At 53.4% G+C, this 18,248-nt stretch overlaps 1 protein-coding gene across 9 annotated transcripts in view; it reads right to left on the bottom strand.

The window, feature by feature from the left end:
• Positions 1 to 18,248, bottom strand: part of ANKS1A (ankyrin repeat and sterile alpha motif domain containing 1A) — a 178,822-nt gene that overhangs the window by 21,354 nt on the left and 139,220 nt on the right. For 8 of the 9 annotated variants that reach the window (XM_059400068.1, XM_059400071.1, XM_059400069.1 and 5 more), the window contains 2 exons: positions 10,793 to 10,859; positions 5,403 to 5,509 (listed from right to left, as the gene is read on the bottom strand). In XM_059400068.1, coding sequence (XP_059256051.1) covers positions 5,403 to 5,509; positions 10,793 to 10,859 — 174 coding nt within the window. Of the gene's footprint in view, positions 1 to 5,402; positions 6,090 to 10,792; positions 10,860 to 18,248 lie in introns of those variants that run through there. The other variant, XM_059400077.1, reaches the window with a different exon arrangement.

Below are 18,248 nucleotides of genomic sequence, written 5' to 3'. Positions count from 1 at the left end.
GCCCCCCCGCCCCCCACGCAGCGGGTAGATGGAACGTCTGCCTGACCCAGACTTGCACCTGCCAATGAGGCCATGTAGCACCAGCCTCACTCACTGGCTCACATGCCACGGCCCCTCTTTGAGGGGATGCGCTGAGTACAAGCCCCAGACATAGCACATTCCTGGGAAAGGTGTGGAGACTAGAGTGGGAGGCGGAAGCACGCCTCTGGGCCCAGGAGGCCTGCTTCTAGTGCCAGTGCAGGCATTTGCTTGCGGAGCAACCTCGGGGAAGTGACTTAATCCGAGAGTCGGCAGTGTGGACTCAATGGGCCCCAGGAGTCCACGGATGGGCTCCAGGGATGCCTGTGAACATGTGAATTTTAACTGACACTTGGTGTGTGAGGAGGTCTGTGCATCTAATAGAGACACATGGGCCCCTGGGCCCTGCCCATGGGTGCTGCTGGGGGTTGGAATATATGACCACTCAGACATTTGAGATGCTGGCACAGAACCCCTGCTGCTGCTCAAAATCAGAAGCCAAGGAACAGTCCAACTCCATCTTCAAGTGAACTCAATTCATCTCACAGACATGAAGATAGTTCTCAGCTCCTTTCCCTGTCAAAGGGACTGGAAAAGGCCAGAGCAGTACCAGGGGAAACAACAGTGGGACTGCAGCTGCTGTCACCTGACCCTGAACAATTCCACACAGTCTGGCAGACAGAAAGGAAGAGGGAGAGCAAGAGAGAGCATGGCCTGGAAAGAGGTCCGAAGTAAGCCTGCCTTCTCCCAAGGTGAAAGGGTCCAGCAGAGCAAGGAAGCATCTGGTGGTGCAGCCACCCTTGGGGCCCCCCGAGGAGGTGACCAAAGCCATGAGTCAGCCCAGGAGACGGGATCTGCACAGTCTCAGAGTGTTCCTTTCAAAGCCCAGGTCCCAGCTCCGTGGACCCTCCAATGCCCCTAGCTGAGGAAAATCTCCCTATCGGGCCCTGCTTTGCATTGGGGCACAGAAAATTTTGAAGGAGCAGCCAGCAGTTAGAGTGCTCTGTGAGCTGAAGAGGGTGCTAGGGCAGATGGAGAAGTTGAGGCAGGGAGGAGGCGTCCCGACAGCAGTGCCGCAGCAGGCCCGGGCCAAAAGGGGGCCCGGGGAGCCTCAGGGGAAGAAGGCAAAGGGAGGGAGCACGGGAAGTCAGGGTAAGAACCCAAGGGCGTGGCCTCCCTGTGCACAGAACACTGGCTTCCCAGGCTGGAATGAGAAGCTAATCCGGAGACAGAGCATGGAGAGAAGCTCTGGGGTCTGGGGACCTGGCTGGAAACCTCACAGAGGCCAAGAAAGAATGCCCTCCTCCCCAAGCCTGTGCCTTTGAGCCCTCTCAGGGCTCACTCCTCTTCACCTGTCATCCCTCCCCAACACACGGGAACAACTGGCATGGCCTCAGAAACAGACAGGAAAGCAGTAGGAGCTAATCTGCACGTGGCGGAAGCCTGTGGAGAAATAAATTGACAGGAGGAGCAAGAGGCCTCCATGACAATGCTGGCTGTGAGAGGCGACGGGCCCGCGGCTCGGTCTGTTTCTGACCCAGCCAGAGCTGGCTGCCAGACTCATTTCTCTCTTCCGTTTGTCTGTCCCCCCAGCGTAGCCCCCACCACGTGCCCGTTTTCCACCGTGCACCATCATCATCTAAGGTACACCCCGACTCCAGAGGCTCTGTGCCTGATGAGGACCGCAACCAGAGGGCCTCCCCATAACGTGGCCGTCAAGGCTGCTCATAGTTGAAACCAGCCCATCCCTCCATCCTGTCTATGCTACCCTACACTATACTATACTATACTGACCTCCTTATTCCCCACAGACCACTCTGGCTCCACACTCGCCCCTCCTCCAGGCCCCACAGCCCCGGCAAACCCTTAGACAGCACGTGTGATCCAGAAGTTCAAAGCTGCACGGATCTGGGCTAGCATCTCGGCACTGCCCCTTACTGGTAGTGACTCCGCCCTCTGGGCCTCACAGCCCCAGCTGAGACTCGACCCAACAATACACCTAGGGCCGTGAGCCAGCTCCTCGCCTAGCACACGGTCCGCATCCGGGAAGCGGGGTTCTCCTCCCCTGTGCTCTTGCAGCACCTACAGGCCTCACCATAGCGCGTACCACTAGGCTGCTCTATTGTTTTCATTGCTTTGCTTTGTGTGCTTGTTTTCCCAGCTGGACCATTAGGTTCCTTCAGACACATATTATTATTTGTTTTTCTGACTTCAGATTCATTCATTCATGGTAGCAAAGGCACAACACATACTACATTCCAAAAGAGAGTCAGCCTCCTACAGTCCCCCTTAGATAACCTCTGAAATGTTCTGGCCTACCCCCTTGAACCTCTCATGCAGAGAGGTTTTCTTTTTTGAAAATTAAGATCATGTCACACATGGATTTTTGTGTCTTGATTTTTTCACTCAACACTCCAAGGTGAACGTTTCTCTGTATCAGACGTTCTTCAAAAACTTTTTTTAACATCTACCTAACACTCTGGCATGTGGAGCACCATCACTGACTCAACTGCCATCCTAGGAAGAGAGGTCAGGTTCAGTCCCCAGACAGGGAGACCGGCACTCGCTGACCACCAACCACCTTCCTTCAGTGTTGATCAAATGCATTTCCTCCCTTCTCCTAGGCAAGCCCATTTCCCGTGGACAAGACTCAGGGTGAAAAATGGAACTGGCTGTGATGTGTGAGTCAGTGTGGTGGGCCGGCCAGCAGAGGCAGGAGCCCGACTCCTGGGCCCTGCCTCCCCGGGACTGGTGTCGGCCAGATCAGCCGAGAGAACACCCAGCAGCACCCCCTGCCTTTCCTCTGACCCCTCCAGATCAAAGATGCTCTCTGCCCACAGGCATGGGAGGGTGAATAAAGTTTAAAGTGCAATGCTTGTCCAGCTCAGTCACCACATCACAGGAGGAACAGCCCAGAGTAAGAGGACGCTGGATCTACACAAGACAAGACCCAGGAGGGCATGACAGAAAGTGGACAATTTTCTAAGGGGCGGAAGTGTGTTCTCTGTGGCTCAAAAGGTAAACCTGGGGCCAGGGGACAGAAACCACAAGGAAACAGATTTTGGCTCAGCCTGAGTGACACAAAGAACGACCGGCTGTTACTTTGCAAGGTGGTGAATCCCCCAACACTGGAGAGCATTGGGGCCAAGATTAATCTGGAAGGGCTTGAGGCATAGCTGATGAGACCACACAATGGTGAAGGCCCTCCCACCCTGGCGGGGGCTGTAGGAGCCCGTCACGGGGACATGCTCTAGCAGCAGCCTGCCTGTGAAACATTCTTCATGTCCATATGCTCCCACTACAACTAAAGCCCAGCTCCCAGGGACCCACTTGCGCATCTTGAAGAAGAGTCTCCCAGGCTTTTCAGAATCAAGAAAAACATGTGTAACCTATTGAAAACCCAATTACATGGACAGATACCACAGCTAGCAAGATGGAAATTATACCATATGCAGCGAGCGAATGTTTTTAAATAAAAATGCCCCCCCTTCTTGTGTGTTTTTGCCTTTTTTCTGGTTGCTAAAACAATTAGTCTTACAGTCCATCTGGCAATTTACATGCAATTACCCAGGATGCTTTGCATGGGTACTCGGGCCACTCCAGGTATCAGAAGAAACATGCTCAACTGAGGTGTAACCAGCATTCCTTCCCGCACAGACTCCGCCCGCCAGTATCCAGCCGGAAATGGGAGAGCGGCCACAGGGAACAGCTCGTACCCAGGGCAACAGGAGGGGCCTAGAAGGCTCCTGGAAAGACTGAGCTCCCGGCCTCCTGTGATGAGTGTCCTTCCACGAAAGAAAGAAAAGAGACACATACTAATAGAGCCCTGCATCCTGTCTGGATGTTTGGCTCAGGGCCAGATTTACCAAGTTGCCCGCCCAGCTACTTTCTGGGTGTAAGCATGGGGAGAGGCAGGCAAGCGGTTTTAAAGGAGTCTTTAAATGTTGTTTGAGGGCTGGAAACCTCACCCTTTCCAAAGTCAGCAGAAGGAGGGGTGAGACGTCAAGAGCTCAATCTCTAAAATACTAAAGCACAAGGAGGGGAACACTGTGAAGTCCACAGCCTCCTCCCACCCCCGCCCTTGCCTGTCTGACAGCTGGTCTGGTAAAGGGGCTGTGCTGGGAAAGGGAGAGTCCCTCGCCACTCAGCACCAGGAGCCAACTACCCTAACTCATGGGCTGAACCACCACCTCTATCCTGGGTTTGCTGCCTTCCCCCAGAACCATGGGGAGTCAGGGATTAGGTTATAAGAACCATTAATAAAAAAAAAAAGAACCATAAATATACCTAGTTCAACTTAAAAAAACAAACAAACTGCTATTTAAAATAACTGGTCCTAAACTGGCTTTGGAAGGGTGGTTTGCTACAGACTTTACTGTTTGCCCTGGAGATGGAGCCTGTCCTAGTGAGGGTTCCTCCCGGCAGCCCCAGGCTTGCTCCCTGGGCAAGCTGCTATTCAGAAAGCACCAAATGCCAGCCCATCGGTGGGAAACCCACGGGACCCATACTGGAGCTAGAAGCTCTGGGCTAACTGAATCCGAACCCTTTCCTTTACCATATCCTGGAGGGCTTCCAGGAGAGGAAGGCTCATGGGTACCCTGCCTGAGCTACTTTCTGGGTGGACAGAAGGAGCACTGGATCCCAACCCCAGGTCCCAGCCAGGCCCGGACTCCACAGGCAGCATGAGGAGAGACACCTAGATTTTTATTTTTTTTTGACACCTTCTATTGTTTAAGAAGACAGTACAGAATGGTACCTCAGAAGAGCAACTGATTCCTCAGACTGCCACTTCAGCCTCTCCTCTAAGCCATGCCTGAGGTTAGGACTCCCTGAGGCTGCATGGCCACATTCCCCACCCTGGATGCTGGGCCAGGAATATACAGGGGAGAGCCTTTCTGCTGGCCAAGGCTCCTTGCTTCAGTGACTACCTGCTTCATAGCAGCGTTCTGGGGAATAAAGGAAACTTCTGGTATCCAATAGAGACGGGACAGGGAGGCACCACAGGGAACCTAGCTGTCCCAACCACCAAAACTCCTGGTGTCTGACCCGGAATGAAAGGGCCTTGAGGCCTCACCACACAACACATGGTCTGAGGCCCGAGAGGGGGACCAGCGAGGGGCAAAGGTCTGCAGGCAGGGACCCAGCCTCTCGGGAAAAGGACCTGCAAACAGCTCTCCCGACAGAACTATTTCTGGGAGTGGAGTTTAGAAAGAAGGCGCACGACGCCCGGCAGACTTCCTGGATGTCTAAGTCACTGCACCCGGCGCTTCGCTGGCACGCGGGTCTACGTACCATTTCACACTCCGGTGAGGGCCACAGGAGAGCAGAGCAGCCCGGGTTCCGTGGGGCTGCAGCCCTCCCCCAGGAGGCCTCCGGGCACTTACCAGGAAGCGGACATCGTCAAAGCCATTCAGAAGCAACCTGCTCTCATACTGCTGCAGCCCAATGGCCTCCAGCCACTCCCCGACGCTCTGCTCCAGCGTCCGCGAACCTGACGAGAGAGGAATCGGCAGACGCTTGAAAAGGGAAAAACCATTAAGGCGGTAGCAGCGGCACTCAGAGGAAGACAGATGGCACTGCCACATCATAGTCATTACCATAGGGCAGCCAGACTATGTACAAGAGACCAGAGAGCAGAGGACCTGCAGCTCCTCTTCCAGGTGCAGGTCAAGGGCAGGACAGCCTGGGCTGCTCACACACACACACACACCTGCCCCCCCAGCCCCCCAGTCCGAGCAGCTCCGGGGCCACGTGGCACATGCACGGTCGCCGCGCACAGGTCGGGGCAGTTCCTCGTCAGTGTTCGCACTGAGGCATTTCAGGAAGTCTGTTCCCACAGGCACTAGAGGGGCTGGGGGGCTTCTCTCATCCATGCAACTTCTGGAGCCCCTGCGGGGCCTTGGGCGAGGGGCAAGTCCTGCGACCTTGCAGCACACACCAGTCAGGAGAGCGCACGCCTCTTCATGCAGCGGAGGGACACAGGCACACAGCGAGGGCTCCGGGAGGGAAGCAGCGGTGACTGGTCACAGTGACCCGGCACATGCAACGCAAGCAGCACAGAACCCGGCAGGGGGAGAAAAGAGACTTTTACTTGTTTTCCCCCAGCAGTCCCGGAATAAGCAAACCATGGCCACTGGCCCTTTGTGCTCAGAGGCTCAAGACAGAGGGGCCGAGGGTGCAGAGCCTGGGCAGCTGCCCAGGAATCAAGCTCAGGTGTGGCTCAGCTGTGACAGCGACATCGCACTCCTGGGGGCCGTGCGGCCGGCGGGGCCAGGAGCTCAGTCCACAGCTAGACTCTGGCTGCTGGTGAGCAGGGCGTCTCCCGCACCAGGGTGCTGGCTGAACGGCTGCCTTCCCGGGCTGGGCTCTCTCGCCAGGGCTGGGCATTCATTTTCCTCTTGTGGTACTGGCTGTGCCTGTGACTCGCCTGCCTGCTCAGGTGGAAAACAGGCAGGCGGATCCAGTTCTTGGCTAGAGAAGACAAAATCCAGCCCGATGAAAGAAAGGGGAAAAAGAAGCGGTCCTCTGTCAGCTGAGCTGCGGCGGCTTAAGTCTATTCATGTTCGGCGCTGTTCTCTCTTTGGCTGAGTGATAAAGACAGCAACTGTCTTCCCAGGGTCTCGGGTTCTTGACGTTCTCCTTGGAGGACCAGCGGGGAAGGGACGACATGTATCTACTCTGCTCCTCGCGCAGGACAGGGGCGTGTGGCACAGTGGGGAGGAACAGAGTTTAGCCCTCCCGGCAGACCTGAGCTGAGCGCCTAACCCCCACCTACTTCTCTGGTTCTCCTGGACAAGAACAGATAAAAGGAGGAAAAGAAAAAAAAAAAAAAAGAGGAAGGGAGGAAAAAGAAGAACCAACTACGAAAACATCACCTCCAGAGAACTCTTGACACGGTGAAAGTCATTCTGTTGTTCTCAGCACTTTCTGCCCTTCAAGGCAGTCCAAGGCCAACTGGCTTGGTTATCTAGGAGCCCCCGGCGACCGTCCTGCCCCTGTCCTAGGGCTCCCCTCTTCTATCCTCTGCAGAAGAGGTGGTGTTCAGGGACCCGGTGGCCTCCTGATGCACGCTGCAGCAGGGCTCCAGGACGCTGGGTCCCCTTTCCTTGAGTGGGGCTGTCTGCTCCAGGGAACCTAGGCGGCAGGCTCTTGTGTGCCCAAGAAGTCAAGTGTCCCCGGCTGCTGATTCATTCCTGCTTGTAATCCCCCAGCCGGGCAGCTGTGGTCCTGCCTGCTCCCGGCGGATGCGTGCGCTCACAGAACCGCAGCAGAGTGCTTTGTCTGGAGGCTCCTGGGCTCCACGCTGCCTGCTGCCGGCCCCACAGCCCTCGCTCGCTCTCATAATGTCTGGCCCTCCCCCTCTCCCCTCCCCACCCTCCTCCCTTCCACGCTCAGGAAAATACATCAGGGATCGGACATCGGAGCAGAAGCTGCTGCTGCTGCCACCGCCCAGGGAGAAGGACACAGCAGCACAAGCACCAGAGCAAAATGACAGGTTCCCCAGCATCGCATGTCAGCCGACACACATGCGTATGAAAGGCGGAGACGGGGAGACTCTACCTGCCGCTCAAGGGGCTGGAAGCAGCTTATTGGGGACAGAGAAGGCACATTCCTACAGTTTGGGCCAACAGTTTCTAGGACAGCCAGAGAAGGGGACAGAGGAATGACATGGCCCTGAGGGCATAGCCCACAGGTGAAGTGACCGCCCCCACCCCCACTCACCACGTAAGAAAGATTGTACCTCCCTGCCAAGAGGATAAGCCATGGGGCGTCACAGAAACAGGCGATGAAATAAAGACGTTCCACCTAATATTCCTCAGGTGAGCAAGCGTACTCAACAACTTGGAAAGAGGCTTCCCTCTGGGTCTATTGGAGCCCAGGGGAGAAGCACCAGGCCCAGAGCAGGCTCCTCACAATCTAGAGGAGGAGCGCATGGGAGGGGGGCAGGCACCAAGGAAGAAGCCTGAACCCCAAGTACAGCTGTGAAGACAGAAAATGTAACATGTACAGGAGCCACATGGCCCCCTCTAAACATGCAAGGGGACGCCTACAGCTCAGTAGACAGTAGACGTCCCTGGTGAAGAAGGGGGCTCTGTGTGCAGGGAGATCAGGCCCCTGAGGAGCCTGCAGTGAACAGCTACTACAACGGCTGGCTTTAGCAAAAGAAAGCAAGTGATCTCTTCCGCTGCTCTACAGACAGGCCTTTGTTCAAAGCAGCCAGAGCTGCCCGGGCCAGTGGGAAGACTTCCCTTCTCAGGGCTCCAGACAGTGGAATGAGCTGTGAAACCTGTCTGTCGGGGATTCAGGTAAGTGGCTCCTGTGCTGGAAGCTCAGGTTCCCGAGGCCCAAGACAAGAATAAAACTCCAGTTCCAGCTAGGGTCTTGCCCTTCAGGATACGTGCCTATGTGAAACCAGGCACACTGGGCAAGCCTGGGCTTGGTTAATGGCTGCCTGCCGGGCGGCCGGCTCCTCCTCCTCCCAGGCTGGCAACCCCAGAGCCCACGCCTCCTCTACCAGATCCAGAAACCTAAGGACAATCTGAACCCTGCTACTGACTATTCAGAACAAACGAGAACTCTGCTCTGATCCGAGGTGAAGGCTGGTGCTCCCTGAGGTCCTGGGGAAAGCCCCCTCCTGCCCCATCGGGCAGAAGCCAGAGTTCACGGGTGGAGCTGAGTCTACTCTCCTAAGCTTCCTGGCCTGGCAGCAGCGCAGACACAGTGGGCTTGGCCTCTGCAGCACGGGCGGATGCCCTCTCTGTCCAGGTGGCCGTGCCCACCGGCCTGCCCTGGACTCTCCCCTAAGCTGCTGTATGGAGGACGGCTCAATGCAGTGGTGCCAAAACAGGATTCGGAGATGCAGGGCGGTAGCCGGACCACAAACTCACGTGGGTTTGTGGGGGGTAAGGGCTGGGTGGGACCCGCAGGGCAAGGAAATAGCTCCATGTCACCACCCCCAAGGAGAAGGGCTCTTCCAGAAATGTGTTTTCCAGGGCTGCTGCCACATCTCCTGATTTATCAAGGTGAAGACGTCATGGCCTGCTCTGACCCACACTCTCAAGCACATGCACTCCTCAGACATAGGGGTACAGGGAAGCAGAAAGCAGCTTCAGCTGAACTATCAATCCCATTCCTGGCTGTCCCCAAAGCACAGCTTTGAAAACTGGCAGCAGTGTTTGTCTTGGTACTGAACATCTATTCCCAACAAACACCTGACTCTCGATAAAAGCCCACACACCACAACAGAGTGTGAGATTGTTTGCCTGAGTGTGGAGCCAGCACGTGGAAGCAGAGCCGCAAACTCTTAGCCAGAAGAGCCAACTCTGCAGACCCTAGCATCATCTAAGACGGACTGGGACGGACCAAAGTGGGCTGGGGCCCTTCTGCTGGGGGCCAGGGCAGCAAGGCTGCTGGGGAAAGGAGGCTCCAGGAACCCAGCTGGAAAAGCAGTGGAGGGAGACAAGCTAGGGGAGATGCCCCCCCCTTCTTTAGGTTTTTCAATACGATTAGGTAATTATTTCATGGACAAAAGATGAGCAGTGCCACCATTTACCTCTTTTGCTCAATTTTTTGTATCTAGGACTCATTCCCAACAAACCTGTGTGGTAGGTTCTATTATTTAGATGTTTGTAGATAGGGAACTATGGGTTCAGAAGAAAGTAAGTGACTCGCCTAAGACCTGTATGTATCCAGAAGTAGTATCTGAACCCAGGGCTGAGTCTCCAGAGCCCAAGCTCTTTCCACAAGCACCGAAGCCTCGGCAGCCCTTTTCTCCCTGAGATGCACACCTGTCTCCACCTATCAGCCTTCCTGACAGGGCCAGAAGAGCTAGAGGTATCCCTTGGGCTAGGAGGCCAATCCTGGATGGAAGCTCTGGGAACCCCACCCCTTTGGTTAGAGAGGCATTTCTCCACGATGATGGGGAGAGGCAGGCCCCTCTCAGATGCTCTCAGCCTGGGAGTTCTGGTGGCAGAGGGTCTGCAGATGCTTGGGAGAAGGGGTGGGAGACTTGTTCTAGTGAGGAGGCACCTTTAGAAATGTGACCTCATCTGAGAAAAGTAACACAACCACAAATCTATTACCAAGGAAAACAACTCAGACATGGTCTCTCTGGCTGCCGGCTTCAAACAAAGGAAAATGGAGGCCGATCTCACCCCTAGGGCCTTGAAAAGAAAAGCAAGCCCAGAGAGGCAGTGATCTAGAGTAAAAATGATGAATGACTAAGTAAATGGAAAAATGCAGAGAAAGACATTAGGAGCAGCAGCAAAGCCACTCCCTCCAGGAGATATCCACTAACGGTCTGACCCCACTGATCAACTCCAAGGCTCTGCCGCTGGCATGGAGGAGGTAAGCGAGAGCCCATTTCTCATGAAGGGTTAGTGCCAGAGCTGTCTGGGAAGCTGGAGAGACCAAGCTGAAGTGTACTCCAATTTAAGCCAATCAGAGACAGCCTACATTTACACACATAATTATGGATAAGTGACAACCATTAACTTTAAAACAAACCAACCAACAAACAACAACACCTTCCTAACAAGCAGGCCTAAAATGCAATTTCCCCTCCAATATGTAAAAAGTGTCATAAGTCTGAAATAATAGCTCGGTGGGCCATACAGATCCATGAGGATCTGACCTGCAGCAGCATGGGGTGGGCAGAGGCTGACCTCTCTCGTCCATCTAATGTCGTCTTCTGGGTCAGAGAAAAAAAACCTGAGCCAGAAAGGAGCCAAAGGTCTGCGTTCCACAGGGGAAAAATGGCTGCTTGGTACGATACCTGAGATCTTCTGCTGTTCCTGAGAAAAGTCAATCCCTTCGCCAATAGAGCTCATGATTTTCTCAATCTGAAACGAAAGAAAAGAGGGACAAAAAGGAGAGGCTGTCAGGCTCGGGTTAAACATTGCCAGCTCACCATCAGCACCTGCATCAGGGGTGTGAGGGCGGGGGAGGCCCTCCAGGTCTCTTCCAGATCATTCCAAGGTCCAGCACCAACCTGCAACAGATCAGAACTCTTTGCCGCTCAGATCAAGAGAGGCCCTTCTGTGACCACAGCCAAACGGGGTGAAAGGCTCCAAGGAGAGCGAGTGGGAGACCACCTGTGCTCAGCTGCTGGAAAGGCTGGCAAATCTTCCTTCCGTGGCATTTATGTATCACTCCCTGCGGCAGTTCCCCAGCCCAGCAGAGACGGGGCACAGGGGCTACCAGCAGGCCAGACCTGGCACATTTCACTGCTCACACCAGAATTTAAATTCCATGAGAGCAGAGACTTTGCCAACTCGGTTCCCTGTGACACCCCAAATGCCTAAAGCCTAAAGCCGTGTGTGGCAAATTCCAGCATTCAACAGATAATTGACATTGCCTGACTGCCAGCTCTGAGATCTGAGGACGATTTCGAGAGCTAAGACAAGCAGAGGACATGAACGCGGGAGCCTCTCAGAAGTCAGAGTGAAACAGGCATACAACTCTGATCAGAGGATCTTTTGCCCCCTGAAGATACAGACATGTATCCTTCCTCTGGATCATAGCAGACAGAGTGAGCCAGTCTCGAAGCATCCAAGGTCTCCAGCATTGCCCCCTGTATGGACCACCTGTTCCAGCCATCTGGCTTAGGTCACCCTGAGCCAGATCCAAGCCCCCCACTCCAGGAAACCTGGGCAGGGGCAGGGCAGAGCAGTGAGGAGGAGGCTACCTTCTCTCCTTCTCTTCCTCTCCTCCTCCTCCTCTTTTGGGTTGCAGTGATAATGAGCTCATTCATGGCTCTTTTTCCAAAAAAAAAAAAAAAAAAAGGGAAAGAGAACCTTTTGTTCCAGAGCTTGGATGCTTTTTTCTCTAAGTGCAAGTAAGCCTGGGTCTGACTATCAAAACCAAAACAAAACAAAAAACCCCCACAAAAACAAAAAAACCACCACAACCAACTTTCCAGCCAGTCTCCAGCTGGCAGACAAAGATGGCACATTTGACACCCAGCAGAAGAACACATCTTTCCCTTCACAGCCGAGAGCTGAGGCTGTTCTCCTGCCACAGAAATGCCTGCCTGCTCCAGCCATCACCTGATTGCCTGTTAACATGCACTGTGAACTCCATTTCTGAGCTCAGCAAAAGCCAAGGGAAACACAACATAGCTGACTTATGGAGCAAGCTTTGGTGCACCTCGGCTTTACTGGCCCCACCACTCAGGGGCCAGCACCGAAGTGGGCAACACTAGAGTGGGTCTGCCCTGCCCCTTGAAGAAACCACCTTCCTCCTTCCCTTCCTCGTACATCCCTTTCTTTGGCCTACCCCCCACCCCGCCCCCTTCCAAGAGCTGCCTCCTTCAACAGGTAGCTTGGTGCAAGGTCCACCCGTGAGGATAGGCAAGTACTTCCACCCTTTCCCAGCCACAGTGTTATGTCTACAGAAAGCGGAATGGGTCTTGCCTCCTATAATGGGCTGTTGTGTATAAAGGATTGAAAGTAATCTGTGCTCACAGCAGATGCCCGGTCAGAGGCTCATTTGCTTTCCATTCCCCCTCTGTTTCTCTCAGGCTCCAATGAGTAAAACCTCCTTATTTTTAAAGTTAAAAAAAAATACACTTTCACTTCTATTTTGTGACAAGTCCTCCTTCTCCATGATTCAAGGTTCAAAAGGTACAAAGGTTACTCAGAGGAAAATCTCCCTGTCCCTGTCTAGCTCTCCTCCCTGCAGGCAACCAGTATAACCAGTTCCTCCAGCACGCTTGGAGATGAGTTGCAGTTTCCTGTGAGCAAACATGGAAAGATATCCTGCCCCCTATTTAATATGACATCTTGGAGATCCTCCACAGTTTATAAGAACATTCTTTTTTTTCTCCCCCAATGGATGAGCTGTGTCACTTGGTGTGGGGCTATTTATTTAACCCATCCCCTGGTGGGCATGTGCATAGTTTTCAATCTTTCCGTATTTCCAACAGCGCCATGACGAACGCTGTTCTACAGACGTGTTTGTACACATGTACAAGTGTATCTGTAGGATAAATCCTAGTTCTCTCCTGACAGTTCTTCCAGGCACAAAATCTTGAGTTCACGCCAGGGACCCCACAGATCATACAATCCCATTTCCAACCCCCACGTCCAATTTTGCTAAAGGTCGTCCAGAGACGGGGCACTTGCTAACTCTCCCTGTCATTTCGCTCTCTTTGCAGAAAGCACCAATTTATAACATCAGTCTTTTCATACATCCGAAGCTTTCTTATCCAACTTCAAGCCACTGGTCTGGTTATTCCCCTAAAGCTCATCCTCTTCCTCAGGAAAGGCTTAGTAATATTTGCAGAGAGCTCTTCCTATCTGTGGAGGGGCCAACAAGGCGCCCCTTCACCCCCAGCGGCACTGAAGGATACTCAGCGCACAGGTCCCAAAGCCTGGTTCACTCAAATCACAGAAGCCTCCAAGCTGGGCAAAGAGCAAGCACTCCCTACACATCTGTTGATGTGCCTTCCTTGTCCTTCTCTATATTTATAGGAGAAAAATAGGGCACTCAGGGGTGCTTGGATGGCTCCATCAGTTGGGTGTCTAATTCATTTTTTTTTTTAAGATTTTATTTATTTATTTGACAGAGAGAACGAGATCACAAGTAGGCAGAGAGAGGGGGAAGCAGGCTCCTTGCTGAGCAGAGAGCCCAATGCAGGGCTCGATCCCAGGACCCTGGGACCATTATTTGAGCCGAAGGCAGAGGCTTTAATCCACTGAGCCACCCAGGTGCCCCTAGGTATCCAATTCTTAATTTCAGCTGAGGTCATGATCTCAAGATCCTGAGACAGGGCCCCGTGTCTGGCTCTGTGCTCAGTGGGGAGTCTGCTTGAGAGTCTTTCTCTCCCTCTGCCTCTCCCCCTGCTCATGCTCTCTCTCAAATAAATAAATAAAGCTTAAAAAAAAAAAAAGTAAGATCCTCAAAGTGAGAAAACTTTTTCCTATATGGGGGCAGGGAGAGAGGATGGGTCCTTATCCCTGGAATGGTTCCACCAGGCTATGGGTCTATCTTTGAGGCCAAAGAGAGTGTATGTGGGAGAATGACCACTGTAAGAACCATGAGGGTTGGAAAAAAGTGTGGTTTACTTGCCATTTTCCTCCTGGACCTGGTTCTGGTTAAACAGGCAACTTACTGAATGAATGAAAGGAAGTGGGGGTGGGGGAAGTTTCCATTTACTTAGAGCCAGTAGTGGAAAAGCTGTTTTCCCAATGCCAGCAGGGGGGAGAGCTGAAATGGAGGATGACCCCAAGGTAGCTTTTCATATAAAGTCAAGTCACCTACAGTACACGTTTCATTGTCCTCATAATCACCCGAAACCCAAAGCCCCAGCGGGCCTAACCAATCAACATCTCCTGGCCAAACTCAGGAGATTTTGCCAAAGGGCCTTTTGAAATCACAGTGAACTGAGTAGAACACCCCGCTGCTTCTTCGTTCTATTCCTTCCTGCCTGCCTGCCCCAGGAGTCACCCTCACACCAACTACAAAGGGCCAGGCATGGCCCACATTTCTACAACCCACCCTCTGGCGGGGTACGCAGGGACAACCACAACTGTTTCATCGAAACTATACACGATGCTTTGCTGTCCTGTAACTGTAGTATCTAAGTCAAGCTGAGAAGATTCTAGTTTATAGAGGAACTAGAAGTACTTGGCAGTTTACGGACAACTTACAACCTAGCTCCCCTTCCTGCCCTGGTGGAGACATAGGGCTAGGAGGGACGCGGCAGTGAGGAGGTCCTGTGTGAGCACAGACTGGGAGGTGCCCAGCCTCACTCCGTAAGCACTGAGCTGTCTGGGGCTGTGATCCTACCCAGCGCCTCCGCCTGGGCTGGGGAGACGGCAAGGAGCTGGATCTCATCTTCTGGCTCAGCCACAACCTCCATGGCCCAGAACCAGCGGAGACAGAATACCGTCATTTCAGTCTAGACAAAGAGGAGTGAGCTGTCAGAGAAAACAGATACCATTCTGATCCATATACTTTGTGTAGTTTCACCATTTAGGCTTGAGTTAAAAAAACCCAATCTGATCAGGCTGTTTTCCCAGAAATGTTCTATATCTCAGGGGAGAAAGAGGCAGATGGAATGTCATGGAAGGGCACTGTTCAATGCTCTCTTTTCTGTTGCGTAGGGTCAGCGACATCTTGGGGGAGAGGTGGACAAAGCCCGCACTTTGCTCCTGTACTTCACATAAACTCTACAGGGAACTTCTGTTTGTGTTTGGTAAAGTAAGGCCTGAAATTTATCACTGTAATGGATACATATATTTTAAAAATGCTTGGAAGTGCTCCATTTTCAGAATGCATTCAGGGTTATTCTATTTAGTCTCTCCCTTCCCACCCCTGCCACGAATGTATAAAACACATTCCCCATGTGGCTGGAAGCTAGAAGAAACACAAACACTCAAGACACAGCTGCTGAGGTGCCAGGACTGCTGACAGGTGCCTGGGTGCCCAGAGGCTGGCAGCGGGAGGTGACAGTCTGTCTACAGATCAAGAGGCCTCCATTCCCTGTCACTATACCCTGGCTTCAGGAACAAATCCAATCACACTAGCCTTTTCACTGGCTATCAAGAGTGAGGGAAGGGAGAAGACAGCTGCTGGGGGCAGAACTACTTCTTCAGGCACAGAGTCCACAGAAGAACCACGAGCCTCGGTGCAACTTGGCACCAAGGCCTATGTGAAACCTCCCTTCCAGAAGGGAGTATAAGTTAGACGTGATGGCTATGTTCAGTGGCTCCCATTTGTAGCCAAATACTGGGAGAACAGTAATCAGTCTGGTCAACATGCCTGTAAAGGGGTGCCTAATGGGGAGGAAGAAGGGAAAGGGATCATCTCCTCCCACCTTCTTTTGGGGGCAAATGGGAACAGGTTCCCAAAAGGGAGAGGTTCATGAAGGGAGAGGTTCATGAAGGGAGAGGTTTTTGCAATTCACCAGCCACTAAATTTCGCTCTTGATGTCAGGCATTCCCTTCCAATCCTCCTTCTGCTGCTTGGGGAGCTCTCGGCTCCCTAGGACTCACCTACCAGTTGGAAAATACATACCAGTCTCCCTGGGCCTGTGCCATGAGGACTGGAGACCCCTTCTGTCTCTCCTTCTCCGCCCCAATGTTTAATACCTTATCAGCCCAGAAACACCCTTTGGTTTGCATTCTGACTTTTCTGATTCACTGTTTTAGGCTGAGTCCCAGACACACTAGAGAACCACTAAGGGTAAGGACCCTGATTCACACTGTGTCTTTGGGTCCCACACGGTCCAATGCGCAGACAGAGCTGGCCCGATGGAGGCGGCTGGTGACAAAGAGGAACAGCTACACTTTGTTAAATGCCCCCATCAGGCTAGTGACCTCACTACTACAGAAAGAGGAAAGGCAGCCAACACTTCTGGACCCCAGTCTGGATTCTCCAACTCCCCTGCCCTCACGTTCGTCTTTCTCTAACCTTCCTGGGCTGCTGGCATGGGCATCTCACACCCTACGATGACCAGCTGGCCTCAACTCACTGCCAAGCAAATGTATTATCCCATTTTTCAGGTGAGGGGACTAGAGCTCTGCTTCGTGGGCAGACTCCCAAACTTCTCACCACCAGTGCGGCTCTCATTTCTGCAAAGTGCCATGGGTGGCCGAGCCTGCTCCCCCGGGGAGTTCGGGCTTCCTGCACTGGGGCACCAAGGGGCAGAGCCTCTCCTCAGGGCAGACGGCCTTGCTTAGTGGGCACTCTCCGTTCCTTGGAGCACAGGGCTGAGGAATGGAGCCCTAACCACCACAGTGTCCCCGGCTGCTGTGCCCAAGCCATCAGGTGACCGCTGATGCACACGGCGGGCTCCTCCAGCTGGGCAAGGAGCCCTGAAGACTGCTGACAGCTGCACTCCCGGGCCCAGGAGCGGCATCAGAATTCATCACCACCTCTGTCTTATTGCCGCTTCGCAGCAGACAGACTCGCAGCGAGAGTGGGCTTTGATTCCACATTTGAAAAAGGGTCACTGACCAGGGTCTGGGGTTATTCTTCTCTCTCTCTCCCCGCCCCCGAGCAAATTGTACAAGGCCTCGGGAAGACAGAGATGGATTGAAGTAAATTATTTGTCCTGATTTTCTAACCTTGTCAACTGCTTTTGGGAGAGGGAGGTGGGAGAGGGTGGGGGAGGAGAGAGGAGGGCAGCGAATGAATAAATATCTGCCAAGAGGTTCGGGGCTGGCCTTCCGAGGCAGACCGAAAGACAGGAGGAGGCAGACAGGAGGCCAGGAGGAGGCTAGGGCTCCCGTGTTGGCTCTGTTAACAATGGGGAGCTTCTTGGCCCCAGAGCACACTGTTGGTGGGGGCTTCCCGTGTCTCACCACAAGGGGCACACAGACTGCTGTGGTATTTACAGCTGTACCCCCATATGAATCCCCCGCTCCCTCCCAGGCTGGGAGAACCACAGAGCAGTTGTTCCCAAAGTGCTTTGTGCTTGTGTGGCTGTCAAGTCTCACACGAGAGCAGAGAGCAAAGAGCTGGTATTTGCCTGCCCCAGGCTAGGCTGAGGGATGAGAAAGTCAGAGACACTCCTGCTTCCCCATGGCACCTCAGTCCCCAAACCCCCCTCCTCCTTCCTCATTTTTAGCTTTCACACACCTTTGGGGTTACTGCCTGAGCCTTGGCCCCCCCAAAGCAGCTCCCACCCCACTTCGCCCACCTGGCCTGGAAATGCACATGCTCCAGACTCGGCCCCTCGACAGGGAGGAAGACCTTGTGGGCCAACAACCACCCTTGCCAATGCCCCTCTCACCCTAGAGCAGTCTGCTACCCAGGCGATCTTTAACTGCAAGCCCCAAGAAACTGCTGAAAGGAGAAAAAAGTTGGGAGACCTAGATTCCAATTACCTTTATCATTGCTTGCCACAGAACTCTGGGTTATGTGCCAAATACTGGCTTTAATAAGTGGGACAAGAATCTGAAAGATTAATGAGGATTATGTATCTGGGTTCTATTCCAATGTATGCAATCTACTTTCTGTCCAGGAGGAGGCTTGCTTGCAGCGAGTGAGGAGGAATGAGCAGGAAGCACACACACCTCAGACGGGCCGTGGTTCTCCTATGTACATGCACTGGGCAGCAGGCTTTGTGGACCTTCCTTGGTTTTTCTAATACCATCACGGCCACCACCACCAAGTAACCCTGCCTTGCTCTTGTTCTTCCCCAATGGTACACCGGCTGCACTATCAGCCTGGCTATCGATTAAATCAGCCCTGAGAAAACACCCTAAATCTCCATTCAGAGT

The sequence above is a fragment of the Mustela nigripes genome, chromosome 5 (assembly GCF_022355385.1).
Source record: "Mustela nigripes isolate SB6536 chromosome 5, MUSNIG.SB6536, whole genome shotgun sequence".
In the NCBI taxonomy this organism is placed as follows: Eukaryota; Metazoa; Chordata; class Mammalia; order Carnivora; family Mustelidae; genus Mustela; species Mustela nigripes.
The sequence above is the reverse complement of the archived record's forward strand: the minus strand, read 5'-3'. Positions and strand labels throughout refer to the sequence as shown.